The sequence below is a fragment of the Oncorhynchus masou genome, chromosome 32, assembly GCF_036934945.1.
Source record: "Oncorhynchus masou masou isolate Uvic2021 chromosome 32, UVic_Omas_1.1, whole genome shotgun sequence".
Lineage (NCBI taxonomy): Eukaryota > Metazoa > Chordata > Actinopteri > Salmoniformes > Salmonidae > Oncorhynchus > Oncorhynchus masou.
This window is the reverse complement of record NC_088243.1, coordinates 27,176,617-27,199,644: the sequence shown is the minus strand read 5'-3', so window position 1 is coordinate 27,199,644 and position 23,028 is coordinate 27,176,617. Positions and strand designations below refer to the sequence as shown.

General features: G+C 45.8%; 2 protein-coding genes and 1 non-coding gene across 3 annotated transcripts in view; 1 reads left to right on the top strand and 2 right to left on the bottom strand.

The window, feature by feature from the left end:
• Positions 1 to 81: 81 nt before the first annotated feature.
• On the bottom strand, positions 82 to 10,386 carry cfap99 (cilia and flagella associated protein 99). The gene is made up of 16 exons (XM_064955616.1): positions 10,260 to 10,386; positions 9,920 to 10,045; positions 6,286 to 6,430; positions 5,992 to 6,086; positions 5,175 to 5,287; positions 4,848 to 5,025; positions 2,834 to 2,914; positions 2,675 to 2,743; positions 2,467 to 2,553; positions 2,278 to 2,366; positions 1,877 to 2,081; positions 1,582 to 1,723; positions 1,239 to 1,390; positions 910 to 1,115; positions 627 to 816; positions 82 to 414 (listed from the first exon to the last, which is right to left on the bottom strand). The coding sequence occupies exons 2-16, from the start codon at positions 10,031 to 10,033 to the stop codon at positions 292 to 294; spliced, it is 1,989 nt and encodes a 662-aa protein (XP_064811688.1). The 5' UTR covers positions 10,034 to 10,045; positions 10,260 to 10,386; the 3' UTR covers positions 82 to 291.
• Positions 3,262 to 3,317, bottom strand: LOC135527301 (U7 small nuclear RNA). Its single transcript, XR_010453419.1, has one exon. It is a non-coding gene; the product is annotated as a U7 small nuclear RNA (small nuclear RNA).
• A 1,023-nt stretch (positions 10,387 to 11,409) lies between the features above and the next one.
• Positions 11,410 to 23,028, top strand: part of LOC135525818 (lateral signaling target protein 2 homolog) — a 62,182-nt gene continuing 50,563 nt past the window's right edge. The window contains 1 exon segment of the mRNA XM_064953708.1: positions 11,410 to 11,749. Within this exon segment, the coding sequence (XP_064809780.1) occupies positions 11,714 to 11,749 (36 nt within the window). The 5' untranslated portion in view covers positions 11,410 to 11,713.

Here is a 23,028-nt window from a genome sequence, read left to right as displayed (position 1 = left end):
TTTCACCCATGCATGGGTATTCCAATGTAACTAAATCAAATCAAACGTAAGGAAATAAAACACATAGTTCAAAGATTTGGGTTCACTTTAAATTGTACAGTGGCATAAGAGCACAACAAAATATTTTTTGTTTTTCAACTTTACATGCTGACATCCTCTTGATAAGAGTAGCAATAGTAGCCTTAACAAAAGTAAATACAAAATGCATGTTGTACTTGTTATATGAAATTAGGGCTTCTCAAAGACTTGGAGCAAACATGCAATATGGTCCTTATGCTAGGAGAATGACATTCAGAGGCTGATGTCTAGACCTTGAGTATTTTTCTTCTGGGAGAGAGTGTTAGGAGCTTCCTGCTGGACCTGACGCTCCAATCTTTGCTCCAAATCTGCCCAGTGTTGTTCCTCCAGTTTTTGCTGCTCACACACACACACACACACACACACACACACACACACACACACACACACACACACACACACACACACACACACACACACACACACACACACACACACACACACACACACACACATGATTGGGATGAGAGCGTGATAAGCTGGTTATTGAACATCTTCTAGCAAATCCAAACACAGCTTGGAATATTTATATTTCTGTTTATGCTTACCTTCCTGTGATTCCAGCTCTTGAGGGCATGAGTGGCAGATTGCTCACTAATCTTGGCTTTGGTTTTCTCTCCCTGCTTCAGCCTCTGGCGCTCCTGCTGCCTCTCCTCCAGCCTTCTCTGCAAAGCCACCACCCTCTCGTCCTCGGCTACTCCCTGCTGCAGCTCCCGCCTTGCTCTCTTCTCCTCCTGCCTGCCTCACACCATATGCACATTAGGATACTGTACATCTCAGACATGCCTTCTGTGTGCAAGCCAGGCATGCGAGTGTCTTAGTTGCTCTGACCTGCGTGCAGCAGCCTGTCCCAGGGCTGTCCTGTGGAGGGCGATGGTGTCCAGCTGCTCCAGCAAAAGCTGCTCCCTGCTTTTCTTGTCCTCCAGAATGCGCCCCCTCCTGTCCTGATGCTCTCTATGCTCTGCATCCCTCAGCATGGCCAGACGCTCCCGCAGCTCAGCCAGGGACATCTCCCCAAGCAGGTCATGTCCTGCTGTCTTTGACAGGGAGAGATCAGAATAGAGTATATTGTTCATCATAAAAGTCAACCTTCTTCTGAGAGAACCCAGCAAAATGCCTTTATACTCTATTATGTTGGCAAGATCCATTCTCCTGCTCACCTCTGTTTCATCCACAAACTTGTGCCTGATGAGGGGGACAGACTCAATGGCCCGGATCTGACAGATAATCTCAAACTTCCTGCTCAGCTCTGCCTGTGCTTCCTCCAGGGCCTGACGAAGGAGTTCCCCACTCTGCTCCGACACTTCCTTTACTGGAATGCAAACGTACACAAAAGCACACAGAAATGAGACCCCAATTCGCCAAGCACTGTCTGCTGCACCACAACACCAAAGCAGGTGTAATTGAGAAAGGGTACATTTCTCATCCCTAGTTAAATAAAGGTAAAATAAAATAAATAAAAATGTGGGAACAGTGGGTGATGTATTGCTATAGTTTAGTCACCTATTCGCTGTTTGAACTCCTGCAACTTCACTTTAGCTGCTTTTGAGTTTTTGTGTCCATCTGCCACCTGTTGCACCAGGTCTCTCATCTCTTTCTCCTCCTGCAACCGCTTGTTTGCGTATCTTTGCATCAGCTTGGCAGTCTGCAAACAATCATAAACAGGACAGGCTCCATCAAAGAGACTCACAAAGACAGGAACACTTAATATAGCCAATTACACTTTCTCAACGATTCAATGATTCCAAAACTGAATAACACTATGAACACATTAATAATGCATTCTAATAACACACACCTCTTCCTTCTTTAGCAGTGCAGTCTTCTGGTTGCGCTCCATGATGCGGGTGTGGGCGAGAGCAGCCTCCTCGTAGCTGATGCGACCCTCCAGACGGCGACGCTCCACCTGGGCCAGCTCTTCCTGGAGATCACGCTCCCGCATCTCCTTCTGCCACTGCAGGAACGAGGAGGGCTCGCCCGCCCCCTCCACAAGTTGCTCCATCCTGTGTTACCGTAACACACCCAGCACACATTATTAAAACTCTCCACTTTAGCTGCCGTCATAGGTGTCCCACTAGCGCAGCTAGTTTTTTATGTCAAATATGTCAACTATACAGTCGGCAATAGTGATTAATTCCTGAAGTATAGTGGCACAACTGATATAGGAGGCACAGATGCAGGGATTATATTGTGTCGTACCTGCGTAGTTCCTCCTCCACCTGACGGTTATACAGAGCCCCCTCCCGCAGGATGGCCGTGGTGTTGAGCCTGATGGGCAGGTTGTTAAGCTGGTGGAAATATACAAATACACATGGGTATACACACACGCACATAGACAAGTGTGTCTGTCAGTTACGGTATATGATTTCTGTATCATGTGAGAGCTACCTTATGGGTGGCTGGGGTTCCAGAGGTGTGGAGTGAATCAAACTTGAGCTGGGCATCATGGCTTCGTACAATCTGGGACATGACACTCTGTAAATCAGACAGTACAGTATGATTAAGCTGGATGGAAACAGGATACCCATATAGAAGAAAAAAAACCTTGAAGCAAGAAAATGTATTTTAAAATCTCTTACGTGGAACATTCACCTACCTTGGTGCGCTCAGACTTTTGTGGGTTTGCACACTTGAACTGTTGAGTGTTGGCCTCATACAGAACTTGCTGTGGGTGGAAAAGAAAACCCAGGGTTTATTGCATGTATGAGCGCAGGAGAAAACTAGGTGTTGAAATAAGATACCAGACACAACATACCTCTGCCTTCTGACGGTTCCTCTGTTTGACCTCCTCCATGACCTGCTTCTCTTTTGGAACTCTGTAGGTGCTGGTTGGTACCTATGAAACAATAAGCAGCGGTCACTATGAAGGTTATAAAAATAGAATAGCCTATCTACTATGATATTGTGTCAATAAGGTTCTGACTTTGGACCTGTTTCCAAATAAAAAAAGCACTATTGTACAGTGGTAGCGTACATAAAAAAATACTGTAGTATACTATGGCATAAATACTATAGTATTCACTGTAGTGTTTTGCAGGCTTTACTGTAGTATTCACTATAGTAATTAATGTAGTCTTTTTACAAATTGTAGTATACTGTAGTATTTACTGTAGTGTTTTTGCAGACATTACTGTTGTACTGTAGTATTTTAGGTGTTTTGTTTTATTATCTTTAATATAGAAGTGGGGTCTTTTTCCTTGAGGAAACCTACTGGAGAAATACTAAAAGAGCAAATTTTCCAGAATCTGTAGGTAGGACTGGGATCTGAACAGATAGTTCAGCTCTTCTGGGGCGGCAGGTAGCCTAGTGGTTGGGCGTTGGTCCAGTAACTGAAAGGTTGCTATGATCGAATCCCCGAGCTGACATGTTAAAAATCTGTCGTTCTGCCCCTGAACAAGGCAGTAAACCCACTGTTTCTAGGCCGCCATTGTAAATAAGAATTTGTTCTTAACTGACTTGCCTAGTTAAATAAATGTAAAATAAATTATATTTTCTGTATTGAACACAATATATATCACCAGTATCGCTACTTACACACCATCATCTGCTCATCTATCACTCCCGTGTTAATCTGCTAAATTGTAATTATTTTGCTACTATGGCCTATTTATTGCCTTACCTCCTCATGCCATTTACACACACTGTATATTGACTTTTTTTCCCTATTGTGTTATTGACTGTACGCTTGTTTATTCCATGAGTAACTCTGTGTTGTTGTTTCTGTCGCACTGCATTTAAGTCATTTACGGAATAATTTGCTTTATCTTGGCCAGGTCGCAGTTGTAAATGAGAACTTGTTCTCAACTTGCCTACCTGGTTCAATAATGGTGGAAAAAAATATATATATAAAAAAAAAAGGTCTATATTTGGCATGTAGGTTTCTCGCTTATGGGTGGCACAAATTGGGATATGGGGGAAGGGAATGGGCAGGGTATATGCAAATTAAATACTGTAGTATTTACTACAGTACACCTGTTCTGCCAGTCACATTCTGTTTAAGGTCCCCAAAGCACACACATCCCTGGGTTGCTCGACCTTTCAGTTCGCTGCAGCTAGCGACTGGAACGAGCTGCAGCAAACACTCAAACTGGACAGTTTTATCTCAATCGCTTCATTCAAAGACTCAATCATGGACACTCTCACTGACAGTTGTGGCTGCTTTGCGTGATGTATTGTTGTCTCTACCTTCTTGCCCTTTGTGCTGTTGACTGTGCCAAAAATAATTTGTACCATCTTTTGTGCTGCTGCCATGTTGTGTTGCTACCATGTTGTTGTCATGTTGTGTTGCTACCATGCTGTGTTGTCATGTGTTACTGCCATGCTATGTTGTTGTCTTAGGTCTCTCTTTATGTAGTGTTGTGTTGTCTCTCTTGTCATGATGTGTGCTTTGTCCTATATTTTGTTTGAATTCATTTTTAATCCTAACCCCCGTCCCCGCAGGAGGCCTTTTGCCTTTTGTTAGGCCGTCATTGTAAATAAGAATTTGTTCTTAACTGAAATGCCTAGTTAAATAAAGGTTAAATAAAAATATAAATAAATAGTTTAATAAAGTTTAGTGCTTTTGCCGATTGCTATACTGTTTACTATTGTGTTCTACAATATACTACAGCATTCTATAGTAAGTACTACACATGATAGAGGCATACTAGTGTGCAGTATAGTATTCTATGTTATACATACATTTATAGTAAATACTGTAGTATTCTATAGTAAACTGTAGTATTTTTTTCATGTGGGAGCCTCTGGTAAAACTGAAACTTGAAACTGACCAGCTGGTGTTTCTCTTGCAGGGGGATGGGCTCAGGTGCAGGGAGGGGGCGAGCTTTGGGTTTGGTAAGTGAAAATTCGTGGGGCTCAGTGTTCTTCTTGGTGGATTTTTTAAACTGACTCCCTCTAGACATTCTGGATGCAAGCTGAGCCATCAGAATATCAATCTCAGGGCGCCACCTAGTGGGTGAAAACTGTAGCTATTAGAAAAAGAGATGGCAAAGAGCAAGACAGCAACAGCACATAATAAAGACAACAACAAAACAATACAGAATAAGTGGTGATTCAATGTATTTAGGTATAACATAAATGTCTTTACAGTGCTGCACCTTAGCAGCGGGGCAATCCAGTTCCTCTCCACATAGGCAGCATCATAGATCTGACTCCACTCCCCCTGGATCCAGGTACTGAGGTTTGTGATGTTGAAGAAGAAACTCAGGAACTGCCAAACCATAATTTATACTGTCATTCACAGTCCAAGTACGGTTTCATTACATTAAAGGTCCAATGCAGCCATTTTTATCTCAATATCAAATCATTTCTGGGTAACAATTAAGTACCTTACTGCATTGTTTTAAATTAAAAATGGTCAAAAATAAACAAAAATCGCTTCTTAGCAATTTCTCAAGCCCAAATTTTGCTAGGCTTGTCGGGGAGTGGTCTGAGTAGGGTTGGGAAAATGGAAAACTAGCTGTTATCGGATAACAGAGAGGTTTGGAACGCTCTTTCTTATTGTTCTATTAGCTAATTTAGTGCCTGGTGATGTCACCACACAGGCCACAACTTTATCCCACCAAAACAGACTGATATCTCTGGCAGTGTTTTCAAACAGCTCTTACACTAAAAGGGTATTATCATCATTTTCACAATATTATTCCGACCTTATAGTGTGGAAATATATATAAAAATCACATTTTTGACTGCACTGGGCCTTTAATAGGCTAACATTTTTGACACTCAAACTTCATGACCCAAAAACTACCACACAGATAACCCCCTCTATATTAGGGTGAGTGACTAGATTGGCAGAGAAAGTTGATTTCTTTTATGAGCCATAACATTAACCCAAACTGTGAAAAAATTGCATTGTTGTTGCATCCTAACTTCCTAAGTGCCATTAGATCACAGAAAATGTACTTTTCTCACTTTGTGCATCTTTTTTATGTCCAAAGAGTTGACAATCTTGCTGAAGCACTCCAGTCCAAGGTCATCAATGAGGAACATGCTGAAGTAACATATTACTGTGGAACACAAATATAGCAAGCATAGAAGAGACAAGTGGCCAGATCATGCTTTTGAAAGCAATGCCCCCCGCCCACCCATCCAGCATTACAATTGAATCCCTATTCATTCATAAATTTAAAACAACAAAATCAACATTGTCTAGAATTCTGAAGTTATTCAAAATAATATATGCTTGAAATGATGTGATGAACTTACTGGCTAACTGGTTACGATCAGCCTTCAGTAAGCATTTCCCACTCTGAGCATAAAAGACGTTGATGACAACATCCAATAACTTTTTTTGCTCAATGCATCCAGAAACGATATCCAGTATAAACTTCTTATCCAAGGCATCCAGGTTCTGGTGGTAAGAAAGACAAACTGTTATCTGAAATGTTTGTAATACCGAAGCTGTAGTACAGTATGGATATACAGTATATGGCAACGGTCTGACCATTAATTGGATCAATGATCTCCTTCATTATCTTTAAAATCATGCTTTTGTCACACCCTGATCTGTTTCACCTGTCTTTGTGATTGTCTCTACACCCCTCCAGGTGTCGCCCATCTTCCCCATTATCCCCTGTGTATTTACACCTGTGTTATCTGATTGTCTGTTGCCAGTTTGTTTTGTTTTGTTTTGTCCAGCCTACCAGCAGTTTTCCCTCTGTTCATGTCCTGTAGTTTTCCCGGTTTTACCTTTTCTGCCTGTCCTGAGCCTGCCTGCCATCCAGTACCTTTGCCCCACCTATCTGGATTATTGACCCCTGCCTTTCCTTGACCTGTCTTTTGCCTGCCCCTGTTGGATTATTAAACTGTTGTTAGTTTGGCGTTGTCTGCATCTGGGTCTTACCTTGAAACGTGATAGTACGAACTGGCCATGACTGACCCAGCAGACCCGGGCCAGCTCTGCGACGCCATCTCCTCCCAAGGAGCCACCATCGGGAGGCACGAGGAATTACTTTGTGGCCTTATGGAGGGGTCCAAACTTTGGCTAAACGCCATGACTGGGCGTTGGACATTTTTCTCGAGCAATTCCGCGGGCTGTCTGGGAGGCAGCCTACCACGGTGGTAACCACACAGCCCCTAATGTAAAACAGCTGCTAGCAGCGCCATCAGTCTGCCTTCTCGGGAGCTCCGCTTACCTCCCCCGGAACATTTCAATGGAGAGCCGAGCACCTGTCGGGCGTTTCTAGCCCAGTGTGCCCTCGTCTTCGAGCTTCAGCCCTCCTCCTTCCCCTTGTATCGCTCCAAGATAGCCTACCTCATCACACTGATGTCCGGGAGGGCTTTCACCTGGGCTACTCATGTATGCGAACAACAGCCGGCCATATGTGTTAGTTCGAAGGGGTTCGTAGGAGAGGTGACGGTTTTTGATGCCCTGTTCTTTGGGAGAGAAGCTCGAGGAAGCTCATCCTGCTTCGGCAGAGCTCCCGCAGTGTGGTAGACTATGCAGTGGATTTCCGCACGTTGGCAGCGGAGAGTGCTTGGAACCAGGAAGAGTTCTTCGATATGTTCCTGCACGGCATCTCAGAGGAGATCAAGGACGAGCTTGCTGCTCGGGAGTTACCTACAGATCTTGATTCCCTCATCGCGTTGACCATCCGCATCGATGAACAACGGAGGGAGAGGAAATTCGACTTTGCTCGAACATCCAGGGATTCCACCTGGCCTCCGCGTCATCCCGGAAGTCTCCGACGGTCCCATTGCCGAGAGATCCCTACGCTTCCTGACCTCCCCCGAGAGATGCCGAAGATGGCCGAGTCAACTAGGCAGGGCTGGGCTGTCGCCAGCGGAATGGTAATACAGGATCAACACAAAGAGTTGTCTGTATTGCGGGACTCTTTTGTGTCCTTTAAAAAGACCAGGCTCACCGGTAGGAGCGAGTACTCTGGTGGGCCATATGGAGAACTTTTCCGCTTCCCTTGCTCGCACCCCTTTTTATGCCATTCTGCTGTGGGGAAACCAGTCTAAATCTCTCCAGGTCCTCAGCCCCTCTCCATTCCCATGGATGATAGAGCGCTAGATGGCCGCTCTATAGGCCGGGTCACTCACTCCCATCAACCTACGGGTGTCAGGGAATCACAGCGAGACTATTCCATTTCTGCTCATCAAGTCCCCTCAGATTCCCGTGGTTTTGGGATGCTCCAGCCACACAACCCCCTCATCAACTGGTCTACGGGTGCCATCATGGGCTGGAGTCCGTTCTGCTACTTCTATTGCCTGAAGTCAGCGCAACCTGCCCCAGGACGTCTTCCTGGGGGCACGGAAGTTGCCCTGGACCTCTCCGCCATCCTCGCGGAGTACCTTGCTGAACAGGGAAGTGTTCAGCAAGGCCCAGGCCACTTCGCTTCCGCCGCACCGACCCTATGACTGTGGGATTGACCTTGTCCCAGGGGCGACGTGGTGCTAGGGAGGTCTGTCGGGAGCGGAGACCAAGGCTATGGAGACCTACATTGGGCACTCCCTAGCTGCAGGATTTATCGGTCCCCCTCCCGCCAGCGCAGGGTTCTTCTTCATGGAGAAAAAGAACAAGACCCCGTGCCTTGACTACCGGGGACTCAATGACATTATTGTTAAGAACCGTTACCCATTACCACTAATTTCCTCGGCCTTCGAGCCGCTCCAGGGGGGCATTGTGTTTTCCAAGCTGGATCTATGGAACGCCTACCACCTGGTGCGGATACGAGAGTGAGACGAGTGGAAGACCGTCTTCGACATGGCCAGCTACCACTACGAGTATCTGGTCATGCCTTTTGGCCTCACCAATGCCCCTGCTGTGTTCCAGGCTCTGGTAAATGATGTTCTCCATGACATGTTGAACCGGTTCGTGACAGCGGTGGTGGATTGGCCTCAGCCTACGTCTAGAGTGCAGCTGTAACGTTTCCTGGGGTTTGTCAACTTTTATCGGCGCTTTAGCCGGAGTTACAGCACCTTGGCTTCCCCCCGTGTCTGCACTCACCTCGACCAAGGTTCCGTTCACGTGGTCCTCTGCCGCTGAACGGGCGTTCCGGGACCTCAAACATCACTTCATCAGTGCTCCTATCTTGGTTCATCCTGACCCTTCCCGACAGTTTGTGTTGGAGGTGAATGCTTCGGATGTTGGAGTGGGGGCTGTCCTGTCCCAACGTTCTGCCCTGGACCTTAAGCTGCATCCCTGTGCCTTCTTCTCCCACTGCCTCAATGGCACGGAGAGGAACTACTATGTGGGGAATCGGGAGCTTCTCGCAGTGGCTGTCTCATCAACGTCCAACTGGCATACACAGTGAGGCGTCTCCAGTAGGTTTGACCTCAGGGCAGGGATTTTCAGTACCTGGTTGACTGGGAGAGTTATGGCCCGGAGGAGAGGTGCTGGGTCCCCGCCAGGGACATCCTGGACCCAGGCCTCATCGCAGATTTCCAACGCCGACACCCCGGTCAACCAGGTATGCCCCAGGGGGGTTACTGTCACACCCTGATCTGTTTCACCTATCTTTGGTATTGTCTCCACCCCCCTCCAGGTGTTGCCCATGTTCCCCATTAACCGCTGTGTATTTATACCTGTGTTCTGTCTGTTGCCAGTTCGTTTTGTTTCGTAAAGCCTACCAGCGGTTTTCCCCCTGTTCCTGTCTCATGATTGTTCCTGTTTAACCTTTTCTGCCTGCCGTCCAGTACCTTTGCCCCAGCTATCTGGATTATTGTCCTTGACCTGTCTTTTGCCTGTCCCCGTTGGCTTATTAAACTGTTAACTTGACGTTGTATGCATCTGGGTCTTACCTTAACATGATAACTTTATGCCTTATAATAGGGCATGAAATTAATTCATCCATCACATCCATACATACACACTACTCCATTTAGGTACAGTTACCTCGATGGCCTTTGAAGCATCCTCTGTAAATTCCTCCACACACTGTTTGTCTGCATTGAACTTGTCCAGGAGCAGAGTGGCTTCCTTGATAAGTGTTGCATAGCCTTGTGCCATCTTCTGCTACACCTGAGCATAAGCAGAGTAGGGACAGAATGGCATTTGGTGAAATTAAAATCGTCTCAATAAATGAATGTGGTGGGTGGCTGGATTGAGGTAGCTACCTGACCACAATGACAGACGACAGACACATCGATGATAATCTACTGGTTATTAATAAACGTATCAGTGATGCTGGAGGCATTTTCTGACACGCAAAATGTGTCCATGCTTGGACCCTTACCATGGATGTCGCAAAGCTATATTGAAAGAACTCAACGCATTCCTTGCAGGACTAAAATGTTGCCGAATAGTTGCTTCATAAATCGAAGGTCTTTAGCAATGTGAAACCCATTTTTTTCCTCAATGTGTTTTAGGTAGCTTCAAAACAGTTCCGATGTTTGGTCGTTGCCAAGTAACACAAAACAGCGGTCCACAACATTATTATTTACACATTGTGACAAACACCATTATGACATCAATTAAAGGTTCATTTTTGTGATGTGTTCCAACTACTTAATGAAAATGATGTACCAAGATTTTAGAAAAAATATATATTTTCGCTTGATAGAATCAACAATGATTATGACGTACACTATAGTGACGTAGTGCAAGCCAAAATGCCGCGTTCATGACATAAAGACAACTCGGAAAGTCGGCCCCTCTGAGTAAAAAGTTGCTCCGTTTTTTTGTTAGGGATTCCTATTGGTTGATTCTGATATATGTCCGAGTTACTGTGGTCTTATCAGTGCCCGTTCGAAACTACAATGCTGAAATAGGAATGTGAAAATAATAATGCATTTATATTTTCATATCAGTGCCCATTATTCATGCCACAATAAAATTGCTATGTTAAAATGAATCGAACATAGCTAATTGGAAAGGGAAATTCTAAATGTAAATGGTTAACAGAAAATGGTAATTACAATGTCAAGTCTAAAATCTATGTACAGAGAGCCCGACATGGCTAGGATGTACTACTACATGGGGGTTCGGCGTTACTCTCCTGGTTCAGGCTTCCAAGAAGCAATTTGCATACACTTTGAAAATGTAAATGTACATTGAAAAGAAATGAAAAAGCTTAATTATATTTACGATTTTCTGTTTACCGTTTGTCTTTTTCTTTTTACCATTTTCAATTAACCATTTTCTAGTTTCATTTTAATTTAGCAATTTAATTGTGGCATTACTCGTGCACACTGATATATAATAATAACGCATTCATAATTTTTACAATCCGATTTATTATGTAACCATTGCATTTTCGAACAGGCACTGATCCCCCTCCATAGACATCTTTCTACAATGAGTTTTGGAGTCAGACATTTCTGAGTTCCCAGTTGTCTTGAACGCAGCATTTCCCTGGGAAGGTGGGTGGCGATGTTGTCAACGTGACTGTCATCAAGCAGAGGGAGAGAAAAGCTATGGAAGCCATCCGTGGATGATTGCTTTTTCCCGTTGGACTTGAAAAGTGGCAGTGAGGCACTAGCCAATCGTAGATTTTGTAGACATAGATACACAACGTAAGTGTTCAGGAAATTTGTTAGACACTTGAACTCTTTAAATTACAATTTCGGATATCATATTGGGTTCAACATTTCCCACGTAGCTAGCTTGCTAGTCTCAGTAGTCTGTCTCGCACAGGTAGAATAACGTTAACGGTCGGTGACAAAGGAGGGGTAAGGTGGCGAGGTAACGATGAATCGCTTTCGAAAGTGGCTCTACAAGCCTAAGGTAAGTTTGTGATTTTATTATCCTGCTATTGCCAGTAATCGATGTTATTAGCATATATATTGTAGAAAATAGCTTGCTATTTTCCCACTGTACAATAATGATGTTGATGCATCTTGTCTTTGGCTAGCTGTATGTAGCTAGCCTACATGCTAGTGCTGTCTCTGCTAGTGTTATCTTATCGTCTATAAAGTTGTTTCTTTCAGTCTGGCATTTCGATAACAGAAGCTGTGCATTACGTATGGCTGCTTCTCGAAGCAAATTGTCATCAACTGCATTGCCGAGATTGCTCAATACAGAAATAAATAACTTTCATTGCAATCTCGAACTGTACCCTACAGCTTTTGTTTACTAACTAGTTATAACAAACGGTCATATGACTCGGACTCAGAATTAATTTAGTTGTTGTAGTTTAAAATATATATATATCTGATACAGTAGCAATTCAGCCGACTGAGTGAATGTATCTGACAAAATAAATAAATCAGGCTAGAAACCAATTCTTGGTATAGGGTAAATCTATTTGCATTCAATCACTTTTTGACAGCACCCCCTTTGAGTTGAACGAAACATTCCATACTTAGAAAGTGACATTTTGGACCTGAATGCCAAAACATTCAAGAGATAAAGATGTTCAAAGTTGACCTATTTTGCATACCCCACCATACCTAGTCTGATTAATTAGGCGGTAATGCACAATTTTGAAACAAAGCACTGCAAAAACTTGGAAAGTTTCCTCACAAGCCATAATGTTGAATAAAGTTACATAGAGTAAGTTTATATCGGGTGTCTGTGTGGTTGGTCCTTCAGTGGGTCGACATTTGAGACAGAATATCCACAGGAAAGTATTGTTTACCTGACTTTTTAGAGAGCCTGTAAGTATAAGGTTTGGCTTGCCACCTAGGTAAATGTAGTTTTATATTGCGTATTCAGTTCTTTCATCAATAGCTATTGAACTAAGCATGCCATGCCAGTGGAAATGGTATCATCTGAATCAGCTGAGGATGGAGAACAATCCAGACATTTCTTTATTTTATTGTAATTTTTTAAATATTTAATTTGAATAAAAACAATTATTCAATTCCCCCAAAAAGGTGGTGATTTTACTCCATTCTCTGATTCAGAATATACTATGTTCATTAACATGGCATGATTGGTTCAATAGTTGTTGACGAGAGCACTAACTTTACTTTGGTGCCAAACCTACCAGCTCTCTAAAAAGGCTGGTTAACAATACTTTCATGTGGCTATTTTGTCTCAAAAGGACAAACACTACAGGTAGAGTATGTTTAAATGTAATTTATTCAACATTCTGGATTGTAAGGAACATTTACACATTTTTTTAGGCTTTAGTTTCAGGCTGTATATAGCAATTACTTGTGTATTACAACCTGCTTACACCATACCATCCATGTCTTCATCACTGGAAAAGATAAATGGTTGAGAATGATTTTTATTAAAATTATAATTTTACCTTAAACGTCAATTCTAAAAGCTTGTAAATTCTCATATGTTGTAGCTCAGACCGTATTTTAGATCTTAGATTTTTGTGTTGTGCCCGCCATCAGTTGAGACACAACATGCTCTTGAATACAGGAGTGGGTGCCATGTTTTGGCTAATAAATGTAATAAAAGGAGAATAAAATTGACATTTCAACTTTCAAATGGTACCACAAAGATGGTTGAAGGTCCACACATCAGAGAATGTTAACTTGAATGGGAATATCTGTTGTTTTTAAATTGTATTGTCAAGCCTCCATAGGAAACCTATTGAAATCAGAGAAATGTATATAATAGAATAGACATGAACATTTAAGTTTACATTCGACGATGGGTAGTACCGGCAGCCATCTATGTGGTAATAATTAAAAATGTCAATTAAATTTACAAACTACTATGACAGAATCTGTAGGTAGGACTGGGATCTGAACAGATAGTTCAGCTCTTCTGGGGTGACAGGTAGCCTAGTGGTTAGAGTGTTGGACTAGTAACTGGAAGGTTGCAAGATTGAATCCCCGAGCTGACAAGGTAAAAATCTGTCATTCTGCCCCTGAACAAGCCAGTTAACCCATTGTTCCTAGGCCGTCATTGAAAATAAGAATGTGTTCTTAACTGACTTGCCTAGTCAAATAAAGGTTAAAAAAAATGTTAGATAATTCTGCCTCTTACAAGCAAGAGGGACAATCTGGTGAGATGTCTCAAAGAACCTGGGTTGCATATCGTAACCCAAACCCATTCAGTCAACTCGGTTCGACATCTCACTATGGGACACTTGCAAAACGCCCCGATTTTCCAATCTTTTGTGGTACATGGTAATGTACCTGATCCATCATACTCAATCCCCGACAACTGTACGCCTTGGCGATAGCCTCCACTACCCAATGGGAGAGGCGTTGTTTGGACAAAGCCCTACCCCGAGCAAGGTTGGTAAAACAAGCAAACAAACAGTTGGTCACAACTCTGGAATGGCCTGGTACTGTCCATGTAAACTCAGCAAAAAAAAGAAGCATCCTGTCTTTTAAAGATAATTCATAAAAATCCAAATAACTTCACAGATCTTCATTGTAAAGGGTTTTAACACTGTTTCCATGCTTGTTCAATGAACCATGAACAATTGATGAACATGCACCAGTGGAACAGTTGTTAACTTCACTAGGGTAGTGGACAGCATTCTGAATTGTGGATGAAAAGCGTGCCCAAATTAAACTGCTTGCTACTCAGGCTCAGAAGATAGGATATGCATATAATTAGATCTATAGATTTGGATAGAAAACACTCTAAAGTTTCTAAAACTGTTAAAATAATGTCTGTGAGTATAACATAACTGATATGGCAGGCGAAAACCTGAGGAAAACCCAAACAGGAAGTAATTGTATTTGGGGCGGCAGGGTAGCCTAGTGGCTAGAGCGTTGGACTAGTAACCAAAAGGTTGCAAGTTCAAATCCCTTTGCTGACAAAGTACAAATCTGTCATTCTGACCCTGAACAGGCAGTTAATCCACTGTTACTAGGCTGTCATTGAAAATAAGAATTTGTTCTTAACTGATTTGCCTAGTTAAATAAAGGTAAATAGAAATCATTTTGAAAGGCTGTTTTTCATTGAAAGCCTATCCACCATACAAAGACTTAGGACCCAGTTCACGGTTTCTATGGCTTCCTCTACATGTGGCCAATCTTTAGGCACTGTTTCTCTTTCAGTGGCCAGTGGAAATTTCCATTCATCAGTCATGCGCCTGATCGGGAACGCGCCTTTCTTGTTTCTCCTTTCCTATTGACGAAGCTTTTGTCCGGTTGAAATATTATTGATTATTTATGACAAAAACAACCAAAAGATTGATTTTAAACATCGTTTGGCATGTTTCTACTAACTTTTATTGTATTTTTAAAACTTTTCATCTAGACTTAGTGCACGCGCCTTAAGCATTCGGATTACTGGACAAAACGCGCAAACAAAAAGGGGGTATTTGGTCATAAAGACGGACATTATTGAACAAAACAAACATTTATTGTCTAATATGGAGACCTGGGAGTGCCACCAGATGAAGATCATCAAAGGTAAGTGACTAATTTTAATGCTATTTATGACTTTTGTGACACTCTCCTTGGCTGGAAAATGGCTGTATGGGTTTCTGTGGCTAGGTGCAGACCTAGCATAATCGCAAAGTGTGCTTTCTCCGTAAAGCCATTTTGAAATCTGACACAGCGGTTGCATTAAGGAGAAGTTTCTTTATTCGTGTTTTTAACACTTGTATCATTTATCAATGTTTATGATGAGTATTTCTGTAATTTGATGTGGTTTGTTTGAGACAATGCATTTCTGACCATAACGCGCCAATGTAAACTGATATTTTTGGATATAAATATGAACTTTATCGAACAAAACATACATGTATTGTGTAACATGAAGTCCTATGAGTGCCATCTGATGACGATCATCAAAGGTTAGTGATTCATTTGATCTCTTTCTGCTTTTTGTGACTCCTCTCTTTGGCTGGAAAAATGCCTGTATGGTTTTCTGTGACATCTACATTACATTTACATTTAAGTCATTTGGCAGACGATCTTATCCAGAGCGACTTACAAATTGGTGAAGTCACCTTATGACATCCAGTGGAACAGCCACTTTACAATAGTGCATCTAATTCATTTAAGGGGGGTGAGAAGGATTACTTTATCCTATCCTAGGTATTCCTTAAAGAGGTGGGGTTTCAGGTGTCTCCGGAAGGTGGTGATTGACTCCGCTGTCTTGGCGTCGTGAGGGAGTTTGTTCCACCATTGGGGGGCCAGAGCAGCGAACAGTTTTGACTGGGCTGAGCGGGAACTGTACTTCCTCAGTGGTAGGGAGGCGAGCAGGCCAGAGGTGGATGAACGCAGTGCCCTTGTTTGGGTGTAGGGCCTGATCAGAGCCTGGAGGTACTGCGGTGCCGTTCCCCTCACAGCTCCGTAGGCAAGCACCATGGTCTTGTAGCGGATGCGAGCTTCAACTGGAAGCCAGTGGAGAGAGCGGAGGAGCGGGGTGACGTGAGAGGACTTGGGAAGGTTGAACACCAGACGGGCTGCGGCGTTCTGGATGAGTTGTAGGGGTTTAATGGCACAGGCAGGGAGCCCAGCCAACAGCGAGTTGCAGTAATCCAGACGGGAGATGACAAGTGCCTGGATTAGGACCTGCGCCGCTTCCTGTGTGAGGCAGGGTCGTACTCTGCGGATGTTGTAGAGCATGAACCTACAGGAACGGGCCACCGCCTTGATGTTAGTTGAGAACGACAGGGTGTTGTCCAGGATCACGCCAAGGTTCTTAGCGCTCTGGGAGGAGGACACAATGGAGTTTTCAACCGTGATGGCGAGATCATGGAACGGGCAGTCCTTCCCCGGGAGGAAAAGCAGTTCCGTCTTGCCGAGGTTCAGCTTGAGGTGGTGATCCGTCATCCACACTGATATGTCTGCCAGACATGCAGAGATGCGATTCGCCACCTGGTCATCAGAAGGGGGAAAGGAGAAGATTAATTGTGTGTCGTCTGCATAGCAATGATAGGAGAGACCATGTGAGGTTATGACAGAGCCAAGTGACTTGGTGTATAGCGAGAATAGGAGAGGGCCTAGAACAGAGCCCTGGGGGACACCAGTGGTGAGAGCGCGTGGCGAGGAGACAGATTCTCGCCACGCCACCTGGTAGGAGCGACATGTCAGGTAGGACGCAATTCAAGCGTGGGCCGCGCCGGAGATGCCCAACTCGGAGAGGGTGGAGAGGAGGATCTGATGGTTCACAGTATCGAAGGCAGCCGATAGGTCTAGAAGGATGAGAGCAGAGGAGAGAGAGTTAGCTTTAGCAGTGCGGAGCGCCTCCGTGATACAGAGAAGAGCATTCTCAGTTGAATGACTAGTCTTGAAACCTGACTGATTTGGATCAAGAAGGTCATTCTGAGAGAGATAGCGGGAGAGCTGGCCAAGGACGGCACGTTCAAGAGTTTTGGAGAGAAAAGAAAGAAGGGATACTGGTCTGTAGTTGTTGACATCGGAGGGATCGAGTGTAGGTTTTTTCAGAAGGGGTGCAACTCTCGCTCTCTTGAAGACGGAAGGGACGTAGCCAGCGGTCAGGGATGAGTTGATGAGCGAGGTGAGGTAAGGGAGAAGGTCTCCGGAAATGGTCTGGAGAAGAGAGGAGGGGATAGGGTCAAGCGGGCAGGTTGTTGGGCGGCCGGCCGTCACAAGTAGCGAGATTTTATCTGGAGAGAGAGGGGAGAAAGAGGTCAGAGCACAGGGTAGGGTAGTGTGAGCAGAACCAGCGGTGTCGTTTGACTTAGCAAACGAAGATCGGATGTCGTCGACCTTCTTTTCAAAATGGTTGACGAAGTCATCTGCAGAGAGGGAGGAGGGGGGGGAGGGGGAGGAGGATTCAGGAGGGAGGAGAAGGTGGCAAAGAGCTTCCTAGGGTTAGAGGCAGATGCTTGGAATTTAGAGTGGTAGAAAGTTGCTTTAGCAGCAGAAACAGAGGAGGAAAATGTAGAGAGGAGGGAGTGAAAGGATGCCAGGTCCGCAGGGAGGCGAGTTTTTCTCCATTTCCGCTCGGCTGCCCGGAGCCCTGTTCTGTGAGCTCGCAATGAGTCGTCGAGCCACGGAGCGGGAGGGGAGGACCGAGCCGGCCTGGAGGATAGGGGACATAGAGAGTCAAAGGATGCAGAAAGGGAAGAGAGGAGGGTTGAGGAGGCAGAATCAGGAGATAGGTTGGAGAAGGTTTGAACAGAGGGAAGAGATGATAGGATGGAAGAGGAGAGAGTAGCGGGGGAGAGAGAGCGAAGGTTGGGACGGCGCGATACCATCCGAGTAGGGGCAGTGTGGGAAGTGTTGGATGAGAGCGAGAGGGAAAAGGATACAAGGTAGTGGTCGGAGACTTGGAGGGAGTTGCAATGAGGTTAGTGGAAGAACAGCATCTAGTAAAGATGAGGTCGAGCGTATTGCCTGCCTTGTGAGTAGGTGGGGAAGGTGAGAGGGTGAGGTCAAAAGAGGAGAGGAGTGGAAAGAAGGAGGCAGAGAGGAATGAGTCAAAGGTAGACGTGGGGAGGTTAAAGTCGCCCAGGACTGTGAGAGGTGAGCTGTCCTCAGGAAAGGAGCTTATCAAGGCATCAAGCTCATTGATGAACTCTCCGAGGGAACCTGGAGGGCGATAAATGATAAGGACGTTAAGCTTGAAAGGGCTGGTAACTGTGACAGCATGGAATTCAAAGGAGGCGATAGACAGATGGGTAAGGGGAGAAAGAGAGAATGACCACTTGGGAGAGATGAGGATCCCGGTGCCACCACCCCGCTGACCAGAAGCTCTCGGGGTGTGCGAGAACACGTGGGCGGACGAAGAGAGAGCAGTAGGAGTAGCAGTGTTATCTGTGGTGATCCATGTTTCCGTCAGTGCCAAGAAGTCGAGGGACTGGAGGGAGGCATAGGCTGAGATGAACTCTGCCTTGTTGGCCGCAGATCGGCAGTTCCAGAGGCTACCGGAGACCTGGAACTCCACGTGGGTCGTGCGCGCTGGGACCACCAGATTAGGGTGGCCGCGGCCACGCGGTGTGGAGCGTTTGTATGGTCTGTGCAGAGAGGAGAGAACAGGGATAGATAGACACATAGTTGACAGGCTACAGAAGAGGCTACGCTAATGCAAAGGAGATTGGAATGACAAGTGGACTACACGTCTCGAATGTTCAGAAAGTTAAGCTTACGTAGCAAGAATCTTATTGACTAAAATGATTGAAATGATACAGTACTGCTGGAGTAGGCTAGCTGGTAGTGGCTGCGTTGTTGACTTTGTAGGCTAGCTGGCAGTGGCTGCGTTGTTGACACTACACTAATCAAGTCGTTCCGTCGAGTGAAATAGTTTCTAAAGTGCTGCTATTCGGGGGCTAGCTGGCTAGCTAGCAGTGTGACTAGGTGCTGACCTAACATAATCGCATGGTGTGCTTTCACAGTAAAGCCTTTTTGAAATCGGACACTGTGGTTTGATTTACAAGACGTTTATCTTTAAAATGGTGGCTGCAATTTCACTGGCTGTTGTCGAGGTGCGACGCTAGCGTCCCACTTGTACTAGAGGTTAAGACACTAACAGCTTACGGACGGTAGGCAATTAAGTCACAGTTATGAAATCTTAGGACACTAAGGAGGCCTTTCTACTGACTCTGAAAAACACCAAAAGAAAGATGCCCAGGGTCCCTGCTCATCTGCATGAACATGCCTTAGGCATGCTGCAAGGAGGCATGAGGACTGTAGATTGTGGCCAGGGAAATACATTTCAATGTCCGTACTGTGAGATGCCTAAGACAACGCTACAGGGGGACAGGACGGACAGATGATCGTCCTCGCATTGGCAGACACACTTGTAACAACACCTGCACAGGATCGGTACATCTGAACATCATACCTGCGGGACGGGTACAGGATGGCAACAACAACTGCCCAAGTTACACCAGGAACGCACAATTCCTCCATCAGTGCTCAGACTGTCCGCAATAGGCTGAGAGAGACTGGACTGAGGGCTTGTAGGCCTGTTGTAAGGCAGGTCCTCACCAGACATCACCGGCAACGATGTCGCCTATGGGCACAAACCCACCGTCGCTGGACAAGACAGAACTGGCAAAAAGTGCTCTTCACGGATGAGTCGCGGTTTTGTCTCACCAGGGGTGATGGTCGGATTTGCGTTTATTGTCGAATGAATGAGCATAACAACTAGGCCTGTACTCTGGAGCAGGATCGATTTGGAGGTGGAGGGTCGGTCATGGCCTGGGGCGGTGTGTCACAGCATCATCGGATTGAGCTTATTGTCATTGCAGGCAATCTCAACGCTGTGCGTTACAGGGAAGACATCCTCCTCCCTCATGTGGTACCCTTCCTGCAGGCTCATCCTGACATGACCCTTCAGCATGACAATGCCACCAGCCATACTGCTCGTTCTGTGCATGATTTCCTGCAGGACAGGAATGTCAGTGTTCTGCCATGGCCAGCGAAGAGCCCGGATCTCAATCCCATTGAGCACATCTGGGATCTGTTGGATCGGAGGGTGAGTGCTTGGGCCATTCCCCCCAGATATGTCCGGGAACTTGCAGGTGCCTTGGTGGAAGAGTGGGGTAACATGGTAGCCTAGTGGTTAGAGCGTTGGACTAGTAATCGGAAGGTTGCGAGTTCAAACCCCCAAGGTACAAATCTGTCGTTCTGCCCCTGAACAGGCAGTTAACCCACTGTTCCTAGGCCGTCATTGAAAACAAGAATTTGTTCTTAACTGACCTGCCTGGTTAAATAAAGGTAAAAAAACAAACATCTCACAGCAAGAACGGGCAAATCTGGTGCAGTCCATGAGGAGGAGATACCCTGCACTCCTTAATGCAGCTGGTGGCCACACCAGATACTGACTCTTGATTTTGACCTCCCCCACTTTGTTCAAGGACACATTATTCCATTTCTGTTAGTCACATGTTTGTGGAACTTGTTCAGTTTTTGTCTCGGTTGTTGAATCTTGTTATGTTCATACAAATATTTTCACATGCTTAGTTTGCTGAAAATGAACGCAGTTGACAGTGAGAGGACATTTATTTTTTTGCTTGACTACTGTAAGTCATGGGAATGATCTTAGCAATGAACGTGGCTTTAGAACGTATCATAACCTTGGAGTAGTCAGGGGCAAATTGATTGCATGAAGGATAAACCGAGAGCGCATGATGGACACTATGAGCTTGGCTGCAGCCAAGGTGAGCAATGGGACCGCCTTATAAGACAGTCTTAAGATCCACTGTCTCTAGGGGTTCAAAGTGATCGCCTGTAAGTGCATCCAGAACCAGGCCCAAGTCCCATGATGGGGCAAGTGGCTTGGAGATGGCGCACTCCCTTCATAAAACGACAAACCAGGGGGTGAGTCTCGATTGTCATTTCACCTAGTAGGAAATGGCAGGCTGAGATCGCCGCCAAGTAGATCTTAACGGTGGAAAAGGCCTTGCCCTGTCGAGCAATTCCCATAGGAAGGCGAGAACGGCAGGGATGGAACCCTGAAAAGAGACCAACTCGCTTCTCTCAAAACACCTCTCGAATGCCCACTACTTCAGGTTGTAAAGACCTCTAGTAGAAGGGGCTCTGGCACTCTAAATTGTGGCAACCACGTTCGAAGGTAAGCCCACCGAGTCCAAGTTGGATCTCTCACGGGCCAGGCCCAGAGATCCATCAGCTCGGGATGAGGAGGAAATATTTTGCCCTGTGCTTGGGATAGCAGATCTCTGCACTGTGGCAGGCGCCATGGTTGCGCGTACAGGCGAGGTACAATCTCTGCCAGCCATGGCTTCCCGGGCCAATACAGGGCTATCAGGACGAGTGATAGACCATTCGTTCTCACTCTGTCCAGAGTAGGGGGGATCTGGCCCACCTGGAGGGAAGGCGTACCGAAGCATGTCTGGCCACTTGTAGGCCAGTGCGTCTACACCTAGAGGAGCATTGTGATCTTTCATCGCGAAGAACAAGAGACAGTGCTCGTTGTCCAGCGATGCATACAAATCGACGGCAGCCCTGCAGTAATGCCCCCACACCTCCTCGGTGACTCAGGATGAAGTCGCCACTCCCCTGGTAGGTGGTTCCCTCGCGTCAGTAAATCCACACCTGAGTTTAGTCTGCCTGGCACATGGTTTGCTATGAGAGATAACAGCTGTTCCCTGCTCTATGGCGAGATCTCTCTCTCTCGCCAGAGAGGGAAATTGACGGAAGTGTGTTCCTCCTTGGCGGTTGATATATGCCACTGTAGACGTATTGTCCAACCTGACCAGGACATGTTGGCCCTGTAGAAATAGACGGAAGTGCCTGAGGGCTAGTAACACCGGTCTGAGCTACCGGAGAAGGCTGCTAAGTCTTCTTAGGGATCCTCCACTTCTGGGAGGGGGCCTCATGGGAACGTCCTGTGCGAACATGGGCTTCTGGGGCTTTGGGTCTTGTTTCTATGGTAACATGGAGCCCAGCGCCTCAGTCTCCTTTTTCTTTGACTCGAACCTGGCATGTATCTTCAATATGGCTGGACCAAACAGTCTGGTGGGACCGATCTGTCCATTCAGGATCTTTCCCATCTCCCTCTGACACCCTTGCGTTGTTCAGCCAGAGAGCCCTCTGGCCAACGGTTGCATGCGCCATGACCCTCCCAGAATCCTCAGCGGTACACTTGAGGGTTCGAGTCGTATGGTTGGCAAGGCGACTTAGCAACACCATCCTTCTCCAGGGAGTCGCTCAGGTCCTTAGCCTGCACCACCATGTAGATGGAGAGGAGGGCAGCTGCGTTCAAAGAGTGCTCCACCTGAGATGCAAATCAGTAGATCCTCTCCTACACGGACACAGTGAAGCGTTTCATTAGGTTGAGCGAGCTTGGGGGTAGAGGAAGAGGAGCTCAAAGCCTTTGGGTGGAGGTGCTCAGACAGGCTGAGCCAATCACGACGACTCCATGCTGTACATATCCAAGTGGGGGTAGCGAGTCACAGGAGAAGGTGACTTGAGTGGCTCTGCCCAGGAAGACTCCAACAATGCCAGACAGTCTGGGAAGGCTGGTACACTCTGTCGGACAGATGTAGAATTATTCTGAAATTCCATCCATCCTCATCTTCTTGGAAGGTGGGGGAGGCGTGGGATACTTCAGGGGCATAATCCATTTCCTTATCAGAGAGAGCGCTGGCTGATGCGACAAGAGACATGCCATTGTCCTCACTAGGGCTGTTGCGTTGACCATATTACCGGCACACCAGTGGTCACGAGTCATGAGTAGGCACGCGTAGCACGCGCTCC

Bases quoted from the DNA above. Each gene is read 5' to 3' on its own strand.
- cfap99 (XM_064955616.1), bottom strand. From the start codon at position 10,033: ATGGCACAAGGCTATGCAACACTTATCAAGGAAGCCACTCTGCTCCTG. The intron at 5,288-5,991 runs GTGAGAAAAGTA...ATGGTTTGGCAG, and splicing joins ACATAAAAAAGATGCACAAA to TTCCTGAGTTTCTTCTTCAA. The intron at 415-626 runs GTAAGCATAAAC...GTGTGTGAGCAG, and splicing joins AGAGCTGGAATCACAGGAAG to CAAAAACTGGAGGAACAACA.